The 15955-nt window shown below is 40.7% G+C and overlaps 2 protein-coding genes across 2 annotated transcripts; one reads left to right on the top strand and one right to left on the bottom strand.

Moving 5' to 3' along the window:
- Positions 1–116: 116 nt before the first annotated feature.
- On the bottom strand, positions 117–11064 carry mmp23ba (matrix metallopeptidase 23ba). The gene is made up of 8 exons (XM_055165816.1): positions 10886–11064; positions 9282–9418; positions 8209–8348; positions 7591–7758; positions 6765–6929; positions 5412–5522; positions 1448–1574; positions 117–291 (listed from the first exon to the last, which is right to left on the bottom strand). The coding sequence occupies exons 1-8, from the start codon at positions 11012–11014 to the stop codon at positions 117–119; spliced, it is 1152 nt and encodes a 383-aa protein (XP_055021791.1). The 5' UTR covers positions 11015–11064.
- A 582-nt stretch (positions 11065–11646) lies between these two features.
- Positions 11647–15749, top strand: ubiad1 (UbiA prenyltransferase domain containing 1). Its single transcript, XM_055165817.1, is given in 4 exon segments — positions 11647–11837; positions 12303–12912; positions 14725–14857; positions 14859–15749. Coding segments are annotated over 3 exon segments (1050 nt in total). The 5' UTR covers positions 11647–11837; positions 12303–12347; the 3' UTR covers positions 15211–15749.
- Positions 15750–15955: the final 206 nt, after the last annotated feature.

The following is a 15955-nucleotide window of genomic DNA, read 5'->3' as shown; positions in this document are numbered from 1 at the left end:
GCCTTTACAGGTGTCAATAGTTGTGGTCATTAGACAAAATGATAAAGAGAATGGTGTTTGGTGGAGCTGTGGGTTCAGAACATGAACTGTATAAAGATATATATACAGTCTATGGTTCAGAAGCGCACTCGGACCCTCCAGGAGTATGTGGTGAGGACTCGGCTCTTCTTGCGTACCACACACGTGTACAGGCCCTCGTTGATGGCGTTGGCCACAATGGTGATGTGATCGTCCTCCAGGGAGATGTAGTTGGGATGGGAATACTCCAGCAGCTCCCCGTCCTTGTACCAGCTGCAATACACAAGGATCACAGGGTCAAAGAAAAGTAGTAAAGTACTGTACTTAAAAACTTAATTGTGCACTGTGTAACCTGTCTGTAGGAGAGTCCATCACCTGCTTGTCTCAGTGGAAATGTGCATAGAATGTTCCATAGTACGGCAGAAGAATAAATTTCTCCATGGAGACTTGCAGGTTAGATTTGTGGAGAGGCGACCCCACTCACAGTAAAAATTTATGTTTTTTAAGATATTTTTGAGCAATAACACATGTAGTTGAATAAATCCAAGACAGTTTAATTTAATATTATACTCTTATCTGGACAATTCAAGCCAAAGCATTAACATCCCCAAGGAGACAAACAGGTTGTGGCACCCTTCCAGAAAAGTTACACAGTGCACCTTTAAGTATACATTTTAAAATTTTTAGTGGATACTTTTTTACTTTTACTACACTATAGTTTGAGAGGAGATATCTGTACTTTCTACTCCATTAAATTTTTAAACAGGACTCAAACTCTCAGCCTTTACTGCAGATCTCAAACAGTAATAATAAAATACTTTTACTTTTACTTTTTAACATGTTCATAATTTGAGTATATAAAATATTCAAACTGGAAAAAATGACTTAATTGTTTCTACAGAACAAAATTCAGCACAAATCTTTATCAAAATCACTACATTTGATTTGGTTTAGTCCTGGTTGATTTTGCAGAGACTTTAATTTGTTTTGGCGACATATTTGACAAACAAACAAACAAAAAACTTTATTAGACCTCAAAATTTTGTATTTAGATAGTAGATTTTAAGTAAATTCTTTCATGTGATATTTTTACTTAAGTATTTTTATCTGTATATTTATATCTGTACTTTTATTCAAGTAACAGACTCAGTCCATCTTCCACCACTGGGTTTCATGTTCAGTATCCAGTTTAAAAATAATACACATAATTTTTGAAACTATGTAATGAATAGGAGTGGGTTAATATAAGTTTTTCTTCTTCCCCCTCCTTTTTCGAGAAATGTGCTTTTTTGTTGTTTACAATGTATATGTAGTGTGCATGATTATTGTTTCTCTCTTCGCAGAAACTCAAAATAAAAATCAATCAATCAATCAATCAATAATGATCACATAAGTCCATATTGACTTCCACATAAAGAGGAACACTTACTGTACTTTGCCTTTCTTTGATGCTATTTTCTTCCCACAGCGGAATGTCAGCTTCTTCCCCTCCGCCACCAGTTTGTGTTTGGTCCTGGGAGGAGTCGGAGTCGGAGCCACCGTCGGGAAAGGGAATTCTGGAGAGAAGGTTTAAATTAAAATATTGACACAGGAATTGGATGTTTGCCTGTTACCATGGAGACACATTAGGACACATTAGCACACATTAGCAACCACTGCCAAATATGTTTTTATGGTGAAAATTTGAGAAGAAAAAAAGCAAGATAGAATTAAAACAAGACATTTTCACGAGCCTGTGACCGATACGAGCGTTCATGGGCTTGTTTAGGTGTTAGGTGTACAGGGAAAGTTGACGACATCAGCTGCAAAGTATTGATATTTATGTTACAATATCACATAATAGTAATGTTAAATGTTTAAACGCACAAAACACCAAAAACCTGAATAAACATGTCGTTATATAACATGTTTATTTAACATTTAAGTAATTTGTAGAGTATTTGTACAGTATTCAGAACATGTGTGACCCAGTGTGGTGTGTGAATCAGAGCGCTGTTCTCTTCATGTTTGTGGATGAGCTCAGGAGGAAATGCAAACACTGAGGGATGTCGGCTCTTACCACAGTACAGAAGTATGTGCGCAGTGGGATGCTTGATTAAATAAAAGTAAATAACTAAAGACATCCAACACCAGTATTTATTAGAGGAATTAATCGAGAAACCTGTTATATCTGTTATGCTTTTCTATATTTTGTTGACAGCGACCTTATGTATTTTGGAGCCTTGCTTTCTGTCGACATTTTGCAGCTGATGCCATTATTAACATTCCCTGGTGGTGTGAAGTTAACTGGAAGCACTGCTCTGTCAGAAGCTCTGTTACTCAAGTTAGACACAATCTGACCTTTATTTTAACACCTTCTTCTGCCACATTTGCTGCCACATATGGTGTAAAAAGTCTGTAGCATCTCAAATGTCCACAGCTCCTTAGCTAGCCTCTTGTACGGTTTTCATGGATACGGGAAAAACAGCAACAGCTCATTTCACAAAATCCAACAGTCCCTTTGTCCTCTGAACTGCACCTGCCACACTTCTTAGTCGGGAGCATGCCTCTGTTCCCACAGCCCTAGGTTCCCTCATTTCTAAGTTTTTTTTTTTTTTCTCCAAAATTAGGCCCTATGTTCCTTTCCTTTGCATCAGATTATTTTTTTGCATCAGATTTTATCCCCATTTCTCCCAGTTTGGTTGTCAGTTACACCCAACCTATTATCCAGCAGCAGTTGACTACAGATGTAATGTAGAGGTCATGGTGCAAAGTATCCTAGGTTGAAATATCTGGTATAAAAATATGAAAATTACTTGAGTAAGAGTTTCATTTTGAGAAAAATCTTAGAAATGCAGAAACATAGAGCTGTGGGAACATAGGGCTGACCCTTCTTAGTCTGTTAAAATCCCATGATATGATTAAAAACTGAGCTCAAAAATAAAGTTTCAAAAACTGCTCAGTTTGTGAGGCAGGTGCCACAAAAGCAGCTAACCACTCTGCTGTTCGTTGTTTAAATCCATTTTGTATCTTTTCTTGAGTTTTCAGACTTTATTATAACATTTTGGCATTTTTTGCTAAAGGCTCAGTTCAGCTCTGTGAGAGTTTAAAGCTCAAAACACACTGAAATGTGAAAGAGCTGTTACAGTCTAATATATAATATAAAAGTCTACAACTCTGCTAAATGTTTATATATTGAAAACAAGAAATTCAGAAAATCAAGTCAAGGGTAGTAGAAAATGAGTTTACAGTTAGTTCGCTAAAAACAGGCACACTGCAGTCGACTCTCACAATCATCACTGATACACACACACCCATACACACACACACACAAAGTTGAACCAAACTTTTCTCTCCTTAAATTAGATGTTTGTGAGTCTGTGTGCGGAAGAAATTCTTAGTGTGGGGCAAAAACAATAGCTCAACGGACAAAAATGGGGCAATAAAAAGCAAAGAAACACATTTTGTTTGTTGTGCTGCCCACTCAGGGTGTTCTACATGTATCTCTATGGGAGAAATGTTCAGCGGTTTAATGTTTTAATATAGTCTGAAAGCTCAAGAAAAAATACAAAATAGATTTATACAACATATTTTGGGGAGCCCGTGGTTTGTTTAAATGCACAAATAGGGTGACTAGATTTTCAAAAATAAAAAACATCACTGGTTTGGGTTGGTTGGTAATTATAAAATTGTGAAATGAGTGCATAATTAAGGAAAATTGTTATGCAATGTGGCTGAGGTGAGTCAGTATAGTCACATTTTCTTTGTGTTTTGATTGTTTTTAAGCAGATTTCTGTATTTTACCTAATCAAATGACAATGTATGCCTCTCTTTACTGTTGGCTGGTTTCAAATTGGTCAAAAATAGAGACACCTGGGACATTTTTTGTATAAAACTGGGACAAATCACTGGTTTTAGATAAATCTGCTGGGATAGGGGACACAGGGCTCAAAACTGGGACTGTCTCGGACATCTGGTCACCCCAAGCACAAATCATCTCACCTGTTGTAACCAACTGAACTCTTTTTGATCAGATTGTGTTAAAATAAAGCTCAGATTTAAGTCTAATTTGAGTAACAGAGCTTTAAACAGAGTAGTGCTTTCTGTTTTCACACTCCCAGGGAATGTTGCTTTCACATTAAAGGTAGACCTACACTGACTTACAACAATATCACCTTCATTGGATGGGCTGATGATGCAATAACCTCTTGAAGGGCCCGTATTACACTGTTTTCTGATCTATGTTATAATGCTTCCTCATCTAAAACATATCTGGGGTTTTATTTTGTTTCATTCACAAATGTTTAACTCACAAATCCTGCATATTTAAGCTGATCTCTTGTATGTAGCTGCGATTTTATATTTTATTACTTATTTTTCTATTTTACTTTGACTTGTACATTTACATTTATATAATTATGCCTTATTTGACACCTGTCTCTTGCTATCTTTTTGCTACTTATTTATTACCATTTATATTTTTTACTCTTTGTTATTATAGTATATTGTGATGTGTGAGCTACTGTGTCCAAATAATTTTCCTTGTGGATCAATTAAGTTTGCTAAGTCTAAATCTAAAACAGGAAGCATTCCATTGTGTTTGTAAACTCAATACCCCTTCACTAGATTCATCTGGATAATTTTAGCCCCGGAATTGCCAATTTCGACTAAACAAAAGGCGGGGATGTAGACAGACTAATATTAAAGGATTACTCAAACATGTGTGAATGAAACAAACAAAACTCCGGACATGTTTTTGAGGAGATAACAATATTATAACAATCTTATAGCTCACCAAAGTCAATTTTGTGTGATATAGAACCTTTAATGTAAAGTGTCCCATCTGCCCCTGACCCCAGCACAATACCCAGTCATATTGTCCCACTGTGTCCCTCTGGTTCCTGCTGCAGAAATTCAAATTGACCTTGTGTGTCTCTAACCCTCAAGCCACAGTCTGAAATTCCAGTGGTTTGGAGTCACTCTGGAATTTTCCACAGCCGTACTACGTTTCCCAATCAACAATGAGGAACAGATCAGAGCCAGCCAGCAGCGCTATCCTGTGCTGTCCCCCACACCAGGATTGTCTGTGCTGTTCCACTGTCCACACACTGAGCAACCACGTGATGCAGACGCTGGAGGCACAGAGAGTTAAGTGTCTGGCCCAACGACGCAACACCAGTGTGCACTGGTGGGAGCAGGGATCAAACTGTTGGCTAATAGTAGTTTTAGTGGAAGCAATAGTTGTAGATATCTTGGAGCACTCTAGGATAAAACAGTAGTGGAAATAGTAGGATTAGGAGATGCATGGGTGGACCTGCTGGCTCCTGTTGCTCTGTTGGTAGTTTGACGCTCCCCGTGCACAGCTGGAGAAAACCATGTGTCTTTTCTTTTCTGTGAAAGAGTGTGCGTCTTACCATAACAGAAATCACAGCTGGAGGGGCAGTGCTTCTGCATGAGCCTGCGCTTGCTGTCACAGTAGCCTTTCTTAGCCCAGGCCTCGCAGATGAATAAACGGTCCAGGCATCCTGAGGGGGCAAAGGGGAGGGGCACAGGGGAGGGGCATAGGGGAGGGCAGTCAGGAGAAAGTCTTACACAGCACAGAGCTCTTGGCCTCCTCCCACACTCAGAGGATGACTCAGGACGAGCTCTTTCTGTGCAGTGCCACGTGGCCTTTGTGCCAGCTGTCTGTCATGTGCACTGGACTCACACAACTGGGACTTCTCTTCAAAGAAAGAACTTGTACTCCACTTGTCAAACTGCCTGGATTCAACTGACTCACAAGTTTAATGTTTGCTGATGTTTCAAAATAATGGCATACAATACTGTATACACGAGTCTCAACTACTAGAATATCATTTCTGAAAACTCAATCAGTCAAAACAGTCTGACTCTGAGCTCAAACTCACCTGAATTTAGTGAATGTCCTGTGTATCATGCAGCATCAGTAAAATGATTTTAAACTGTTAGCAATGCACACATAGTATAATGTAGTATACTGAATCTATAAATATATACAAAAATTATTGATCGAGAACTAGATGGGACCATAGACCTAGTCCATGGACATAGCTAACCTGCTGGCCTCTGTGTTCCAAACATAGACTATATATAAATGGATATTGCTAAAGCGCTATCCGCCATTTTCCAAATAGGAAGTTCGCATTTGGTCTCTTCTCGCTCCATCGATTCTGGCTCCAATTGACTTTACTTTGAAAAAACTGTCAACCCTCTCTCTGTAACTGCTGCTGTGAGCCTCATCATTTCAAATGTTTGTATTAAATGTTTGTAATCTACATAATCCTGGTGTTTTTCTTTCACTATTTTGTTCCTAAATAAATTCCTAATATGGAACTCAGCTCCAAATTTGCTCCTGCAACTGCCAGCCTCTGTGAGCTTCATTTGACTGGAACTGAAAGCTATGGGTGAAGTTACATCATGTCATCATGTAGGGCTTTTCTCTGTGCTCCTCAGCAAATTCTGTTATTTTCTGCTTTGTGTTCATACAGTGTGATAAGCCTAAATTTGCCATACCTTACCACAGATTACCATACTCATACAGATACTAGAAAATCTGTACTTTCTTGTTTCACATAGCTATTTATTATTATTATTATTATTATTATTATTATTATTATTATTATTATTATTATTATTATTATTATTATTATTATTAATGTATTTTTTTGTCTATGTGCTTTCTTCACCTTGATAGTTAAGATGCAGTATACGTTAAGGACACATGTTCGAAATGAAAAAACAGACAATACCATAGAGGCGATGCAGGCCCCACACCTCGTCCTGGGTGATGAGTTTGCGCCCCGTCAGAGTGGCGTTCAGGTGCATAATGGCTTTGGGGTCCATGGAGTGCATGAGGCCCAGGGCGTGTCCGATCTCATGAGTTGCTACATGGACCAGGTCAGTCAACCACACCCCTGAAGAAAACCAAACATCCATGAAGTTTTTCCTTTTAAAATCACAGAGTGAAATTCAGTGTCACTCTCTCCACTAATCTCACACATTGATACTTTGCAGCCGATGTCAACAACATTCCCAGAGGGTTTGTCTAATCCCTTAGTCATCCAGGTAGGATCATAGCAAAGGAGAAATTCAATTCTGCCAGAAGTTAGCTTCTCCCTTCAGGCAGATAAGAGGCAGTGGCCACCAGCAATCTGACCAGAACTGAAGAAACAGCTTGGAAGAGCAAAACTTATTTGATCAAAACAACTTTTGTCCATCGGACAGAATTTAATTTCTCATTTGTTATTCCCTGGAGGTGTGAAGTGAACTGGAAGCACTGAAGCTTTGTTACTAAGTTAGACTTCAATCTGAGCTTCATCTTAGTCTGTTCTTAAAGAAGTGACTTACTTTTTGAAAACCAAACTCTTAAACAGGACCAGTATTGATCTCAGGCTGTTTTTTCTTGAGTTTTCAGACAAACATTTTTGGCAGTGTTTCTAATGTGTGTATTGTGTCACCATGGCAACTCCTAAACATTCCACCATTGGAAAAACATGTAGAACACCCCCAGTGTGATGCAATGGTAAAGTATCAATAAGTAAAATAAATGTTAGAAAGAAACAAACACGAGTCTACCTTTTTTCCAGCTGAAACGCATATTTCCTAGGATCCAGTACTCGTGGTCGTCAAAGTGGATCTCTCCAGTGGGTGGGAAGAAGGCGTGTGCCAGTTCTCCGGTGATGCCGTCAAAGCAGTGGTGCAGGTAGGACTGCAGACAGTCTGTGTGGTTCACCGGGTAGAAGCCTGAGGAGCACAAACACACACATTACACACTTTGCTGTCTGCTGTAGTTCATTGGTTCCCAACCTTTTTTTTCTCTTAAGGACCAATATTGTCACAAGAGCTTGTTTCAGGGACCGGTTGAGATTATAAATGATAGATTATAAAACAAAAATAAATACTTTAAAACCTCCAAGAGTGTGTGCTGAGAGAAACAGGACCATGAACGATCATATTCATCTCAAGCTCCTGAAAAGGTGTTGTTTAAATCCATTTTGTATTTTTTCTTGAGTTTTCATCTATCTTAAACATTTTTTGTATGTTTGCTAATGTGTACATTGTGTCACTATGGTAAAAGCTGAACATTCAGCCAACACCCCCAGTGTGATGTCACTGCAAACTTTAATGAATTTGAAGGTTAAATCTTGCAGTGGAGCAGGAGAACAATGAGTTAAAGCCCTTAGGACCTCTCACCGATCTTAATGTCTGCCTCCTGGTCGGCGGGCACCTCCCTGAAGGTGAAGGGGGACACGTCACTCCACATGCCAAACGCTCTGGCGATGCCCCGGCGCGTGTCGCTGGCATTGATCAGGTTTGTGGGGAAGGAGAGCAGCCTGGCAGACACAGCAGAGTGTGGTGAGTATGTGGTGAGAGCAGCTCTGCGGGCACATTCCTCCACAGCACAGCGCTCTGCCAAAACACAAGGGCTACTGTTCAGACGGCGCACATCCCACAAGCACCACACTACAACTCCATTACCCCGAGTCCACAGCCGAGAGAGGCATCATCTCACAGCATGGGGCAGATTAGGCTGAAGGTCTGTCTGCACCACTCAAACATCAATAAATACAGACACCGCTCATGTCTAAACAGTTTGCTCCTGGGGTCTCTGTGGCTACAGTCTGTGAAATGGAGATAGATCTTTTTTATTTAGGATTTAAACAGCAGCACAGTTTCATATAAACTACTCAAAGCTCCTCTGATGACCAGGCAATAGTAGTGAGTACTGATTTCGATCTTTTCCTGGACTGTAAAATCAGATAAGACAAGCACTGTGAACAGTATATTCTTTTTGGCCTAGTTTGAACTCAGATAAGGAGAAGAACTTCTAGTCCGTATTGTTGGCAAGTAACCAGATGAAGCACTCACTTCTGGATGTCTTCAGCCTGAAGGATTTTCTCTGTCTGCTTGTATCAGAGCAGCGCCATGTGAAGCCCATCACAGCACGTTTTATTTAGCTGAAGAGTTCAGAGTGACTCAGCCTGTGGTCCCATTCATCATGAGTACTTTCTCCAAACACTTTTGCAAAAATCTTGGTGTCTGCTAAACCTGTGTGTGGATTCTAACTGTTTACTATTAAATAAGTTCAGTCAATTTCATTGCACAGTGGATGAGGGGTGGGGCTGTAAATATGTAGATTTTAGTTTGATTGTGATTTGGTATTTATATGACCTTGAATGCAATGCTTAAAGTTATGCTTGATCTACGGATCTTTCAAATGGCTCTATTGAGTTTCACTGTTGAGTGTGAAGGACGGTCAGTCCTACTTGTATGTGAGCTTGAACTTGTCCCACTTGAGCTGCTCGGGCGTCAGGGTGTAGCGCTTGTTCCGAGACAGATGGAGCACCTGGGAGCGGGCCTCTTTGCGGATCCCGATGAGCAGGGAAGTGGTGTAAGGTTCTTCCTTGGACAAAGAAAAACCTGCAGTTAATCTATGCATAAACTACATTGTCTAAGAACTGCACTATGCTCTGTCCTGTGCACATCATAGATAACTAGCCCTGATCAGGCACACATTGTAGAGAAATATCCACAAGAATGTGAAATGTTTTTAATATGCTCCTTACAACAGGTGGAGTGAACCTTTACTGTATATGGAAAAGTGAGCTGTGTTGAGCGACAGGTGTTCTGTATCCGCTCACATCATCTGCTCTGCAGCACAGTCATGGCACAGCTCCATGTGTTTTTCTCAAAGATACTCATGAATGGCTTGTTAAGTATTGAAAGTGGAAAATGACGTGAAGCAGCTGAAAAAAGCAGAGTTTTAGACTAAACATAGTCATTAGAGATTGGGGCTTTTATAAGCTTTCACCCATGTTATGACACTGTTCCATCATCATTTACTTACTCACTACTTCACTTCATGTATGTTTGAATAATCCTGTGTTGTCCTGCAAATTACATTTTCACCTATCCCTATCACCTTATTTTTTTTAAAAATCATATAAATAGGGGTCAAATCCTGCAGCTTGTTACAGTGAAATGCCTTTATTGTCCTCTGCATTAGGTAAGATTCCATTATTACTGTTAGAATACGAAGCCATACTTGCCATACATAGAGCAGGCTAATAGAAAAGTTCAGATATTTATATAAAAGTGATTTGTGGTAAGAAATTCCCACAAGTGGGAATAGATAACTACCCAATTTGGTACTTCCTGTTTGGATTTGGAGTTGACCCAGTCTTGGCAAACTTTCTGCCCTTCCTTCACTTCCTTTAATAATGAGTGTGTAGGAAGCACTCCCTCTGAGTGACCCTGTCTTCAGAGGTCAGTTACACACTGTCTGCATGTTCAGAGGGTCTGGAGACACACCAGTGCATCCATCTGTGTTGTGTCTTGTTAGACCAGATACAAATCCAGCCTCACACTCTGGCACACACACAGATAAACCATAAACAAGCAGAGGACCAGAGCCAGCAGTGGTGAGTGCTTGGCCAAAGAAACACTGAGACTGTGGACAAATCTCGCAGGCACCGGCCGTCTGGAGCACACACTTTCATGGACTTTAAGTTGTGTTAAATGCACATTTACATTAAAATAATTATGCAAACAATAAATGTCCAATTACCACAATCTCCGTGTAAAAAAAAAAAAAAGGAAAAAAAAAAGATAAATGGTTCATACATTTTAAGAAAAAGAATGTAAACTAACCATAATAATAATAATATATAATATTGATCTTACTTAATGAACACCAGAAGAATATTGAATAATCGTCCCAAAGAGAATGACACTTTCTGTGCCATTCATTCTGTGGCAACCAGTAAAAGGTAAGATCAGTTCAAACAGGGCCCCACGTGCCACTCTTAGTAAAGTTCAATTTCTGCGTCTTTCTATGAATCTAGGACTGTACTGTAGTGTGCGCACTTACCTCGCTGGTCCAGGAGAGGACGGCAGCTCCGTGCGTCCCGGCGCACAGCAGGCTCAGCAGCGCGGCCAGCACAGAGGCGCGCTCCGCTCTGTGCGATCGCCTGTCTGTCTCAGGACTCTCCATGGCCATCACAACTTCTCCACACACTGCAATAGTCCCTCTGGAGCCACACAGCTTCAGTGCGCAGGGGACGCAGGGCTGGCTACTTGTTGCCCATGGCGCGGAGAAGTTGGATGCTGCTCGGACCAGTGCTGGCTGCGCTGAGAGCAGACTGATCTGCTCCACTCTGTTCCACAACTTTGGTTTCACATTACTGCACACATGGGGCAGCGGGTCAGCGGCGAGACGAGCTAATGAAAAGCACACGCGTCTGTCCGTCACAACACTGTCTGCGGACCATTAAAACCATACGCTTTATTGGTAATTTACACGTGCCGCAACACGATTCATGGTGCATGCAGGCTAAATGTAGACGAACGCTCAAAACTACGCAATATTATTGATCACGTTATAAAGATAATAAATCCGGACTGTCCATCCAATAAAGATATTTCAGCCATTGTTTAATATTATACCTTAATTGACAACACGTGGCTTTGCATAACTATTGTTGTGAACATGTATGAAGATTAGAACTTAACTAAGATATTTAACGAGTTAGTTGACTCATGTCTAAAGTGCGTATTATTATGGTTTTATAATTTCTTTCGGCTCTGACCGGAACCATGTATCTGTCTCTTGTTTCCTGTGTGCTGTAGTAGCGGTGCACTCAGGGCGGAGGAAATGGCGGCTGTCAGGTGCAGCAGGCTCCACTGTGGCACATTACTCAAGTACACCCCGAGTTGACAGGCGCGCCCTGCCACTGCTTTCGGCCACAGCGGCTCAGAGGACACTCAGTCATGTTTATAATCGACAGAAGTTTACATGAGAGTCGGATGGTGCAGACATAAAGGTAAAGCGCCGGGAGACGGTTCTCTGTCCTGTATTAGCTTCCAGGCTAAAGGGTTAGCTTTAATCCTATAATCTGGAGTTTGTCAGGGTTTGTTTGCCTTAGCCGGTGTCTTACCTTAGTTCACGGCTGGCACCACCACAAACAGTCAATCAGTGTTTTACAAAGGCTTATAGAGTTGCTGTGGTTGAGAGTTATTGTTATGCTTAGTGAAGTTGACTGTCAAATAAATAGCATTTAGTCAAACACTTGTCGTTCTTCTGAGGCTGACTCTGATAAAGAGGTGGCGCTTTGGCTGGCTGTCTCCTAATTTATAAGAGAGATCAATTAATTAAAGTGTTGTGCAATTGACCCCTTAAATAAAATCATTGTATTAGAATGTATATGTTGTTGACAATTGTACAGCTGGTGCTCATACTTTTCTAATTTGCTCCATGTAAATTCTAATGTATTGTTCTGTCTCAACAGGTACAAAAAAGGTGTTTGAGTGCCACTGGAATAGGTTCCTGAGGAATGGCCAAAGGATACAAAGAAAGTCAAGCAGAAACATTAGTTTTTGCTGGGTCCAATGGTCACAATGGGCAGCAGTATGAGACTGACATGAACAGTGTGTCACACAAACCAGCAGCGGGCGCTCAGAGGCGCTCCAGGATGTCTCGTGTGGCGTCCGACCTCCAGTCTAAATGTGCGGCGTACGTCTTGGCACTGAGACCATGGAGCTTTAGTGCTTCTCTTACTCCTGTGGCCCTGGGAAGTGCGCTCGCTTACAAACTGGAGGGCTCAGTGGACTTGATCATTCTGATGGTGTGCGCAGTAGCTGTGCTGGTGGTCCATGGGGCAGGCAACCTTGTCAACACTTATTATGACTTCTCCAAAGGGATTGACCATAAGAAGAGTGATGACAGGACTCTGGTGGACGAGATCTTGGCACCTCAGGACGTGGTGATGTTTGGGGCTCTGCTGTATTCAGCAGGATGCATGTGTGCCACACTGCTGTACTTTCTATCCACACTCAGACTGGAGCACCTGGCCCTCATCTACTTTGGGGGACTCTCCAGTTCTTTTTTATACACAGGAGGTAAGCGACATGTGGACACCAGACTGTCTATTTGGCTTATTGTTGGTTTATAATTTGTTTATTACTCAATAACTTGATTTGTGAAAAATACTGAATTATTTAGCTTGGATGTAAGGCAGCATAGTAGAAGTGGAGATAACTTTATGTAAATATACTGAGCAAGGTTCACCTATCAGCTGCTCTGTTGGAACAGTCCTGACTCTATTTGGACAACATACTCAGCCTTTGTGTCTTTCTATTTCTTTGCTTTTGATAACATTGAAAATCATGTTAACTTCATGCCTGTCAGAGATGTACAATATGGAATTTACACAAGTCATGCTAAACATTTCTCTAAGATTAAACAAGTCAGTTATTTTTCATGATACTTTGGCCACAGTGGTTGAGAATCTTCTCAAGTAATGCACTAATGGATACAATGCACATTAGGCATATAGCAGCCTAATAAAATTCTTAATATGCCTTTACATTGATCTATCTAAGGCCACAACCCAAATCAGCAATCCAGGAGGCTCTGTTGCCTTAATTCACCTCCAGTTGGCACAGAATCCAAACACAACCAAACGCACAACCATGATCAACCACACCATATGTTCTGCTTGGGAAACTGATAAGTCTCACCAACATCTGGTATAGGCTGTTTGTACTTTCCAGCAAGACAGAGTTATCCTCCCTATGCTGATACTGTGCTCCAAACCAAGGACACTCTTGTTGCCTTCGAATCCATGCCTTTAGCTGACCACCAGGAACTGACTAGAGTGATTTGACATTGATAAAAGATCAAAACTATCTCTGATCTGACCATGTGTCTCATCTCAACTGCATTCACTAGAAGACTATGTGCTCTCAGGACTTATGCAAAAAAAAAATAAATATTTTTTTATTATATACTGTATTTTCCGCACTATAGGGCGCACTCATAAGCCTCCAACCCGATCAAAAAACGACTGCGCGCCCCACAATCCAGAGCACCCTATACACGAATGCAGGTGTCCCAGCACAACTTCAGTAAACTACAAAGCCGCACCAAACACAGAGCACGCAAACACGCACGGAGCAGACAGCGACCACGCAGCGACAAACACCCGCAGCCACACTCATCACTCCACGCCGACGAGGAATGGAACGGAAGAACGAACCGAAAAAGCGAGTGCAATGTGCCACTTCTAGCCACAACTGAACAACTGAGTCACTGCGAACACGCCAACAATCCAGCGGCCCCAGACAGCACCCTCCCTACACACCACAATTGAACAAAGCCGAGAGTCACCGTGAAAGCGCCAAACAAAGCCCGACTGACCCATCTAACTGTTGTGTTTCATTTAAAGCCCGGTGCAGTTTATATGCGAAAAAAGTTCGAAAATAGACCATTCAGTGACAGTGCGCCTTATAATCCATAGCGTCTAATAGTGCGGAAAATAAGGTATACAGAAAACTAGAAACGTTCGAATAAACTTAATATTTGTATGTAAAAGGCAGAATAAACTAACAATTCATTCCTAAATCTCCAGCTAACACACATTTCTTCTATTCATAAATTCAGCACCATCAGTCATTTATACATGTATTAAGTGACTAAAGACCTACAGGACCACTGCTAACACACAATACCAAGAAAGCAAAAAAACAAGAGGTACAAGTCTAACTGTACCACTGTTCTTTTTTAATTAGGTTTTAGTTGTTTTGGTTTTTTTTTTAGTTGTTTTTTTTTCTTTTCTTTTTATTTATTTTGATTAAATAGCAGTGCTTGTGACCAATTTGTTAGTCTTATTGTTATGTAGCTGTATTTAAATGTATTTATCTTTTTCTCAGGTATTGGTTTGAAGTACGTGGCGCTTGGAGATGTTGTCATCCTCATCACCTTTGGCCCTCTGGCTGTCATGTTTGCCCACGCGGTGCAGGTGGGCTATCTCTCCGTTCTTCCTCTGGTCTACGCTGTCCCTCTGGCTCAACACAGAAGCCATCCTGCACAGCAACAACACCAGAGACATGGACTCGGACAAACAAGCGGGCATCGTCACCCTCGCCATCCTTATTGGGCCCACGCTCTCTTACGTCCTTTATAATCTTCTTCTCTTCGTCCCCTATGTGCTTTTCTGTATCCTGGCCACGCGTTACACCATCAGCATGGCTCTCCCGCTGCTAACTCTGCCCATGGCCTTCCCACTAGAGAAGCAGTTCCGCAGCCGATGCTACACTACGATCCCACAGAAGACTGCCAAGCTCAACCTCCTCATGGGACTGTTTTATGTTTTTGGCATTATCCTGGCTCCTCCTGGAAGTCTGCCATTACTGTAATCTTATACGTTTCTTATATGGGCTATTTTTGTGAAAAAATGGAACTGCACAATATTCAGTAGGTACAATAAATATCTTAACTTCCCAACCTGCCACTGTCAACTGCCAGTAGGGATTATCTGACAACACAACAAGAGGTGATTTTGAAATTTTGTGCAGTTCTACTTAAATCGGGTTAGTAACTTTATGTACTTTATTTGTAGGTTCATTGAGGGACTCTACTTGCTTTAAATTATTTTATTTATACTGACCTAAAATTGGAAGCATTTGTAGATTAGTTTATCTTGTGTCAATTAAAGGCATTTTCAGTGTTAAAGCCAATTACGTATTGGTGGTATATTTTTAGAGCCTGGAGTGGGGATGTCTGTAAAACTAGACTGAAAACATTGCCATTCATGCGGATTTGTATCGTCAATAAACCCATTCGCTCTGTATGGTACAAACTCTCTATTAGTTTAGTTTTATCTTTTCTTTTGTCTTTTGTTCAGAGAGAGCCAAATAGTATTCCTTTGGATTTTAATAAAACATTGGAGCTAACATATCCTGTTTTTTTTTTTTTTTTTCTTGCTCTACGGTACACAACATGTACACTAGATGGCAGCAGATACAAAATTAGGATCAGGACCGATGCTGAAATGGATGTCAAAATGTCCAAGATCCTCCAATGAACAATGTTTAAATAAATAATATATACTAGTGTTGTTTACATTTTTTTATTGTCCTGATTTTGTTCAAACAGTGAATC

Source organism: Boleophthalmus pectinirostris, unplaced genomic scaffold, assembly GCF_026225935.1.
Source record: "Boleophthalmus pectinirostris isolate CB_2022bp ecotype Guang Dong unplaced genomic scaffold, ASM2622593v1 HiC_scaffold_8, whole genome shotgun sequence".
In the NCBI taxonomy this organism is placed as follows: Eukaryota; Metazoa; Chordata; class Actinopteri; order Gobiiformes; family Gobiidae; genus Boleophthalmus; species Boleophthalmus pectinirostris.
The sequence above is the reverse complement of the archived record's forward strand: the minus strand, read 5'-3'. Positions and strand labels throughout refer to the sequence as shown.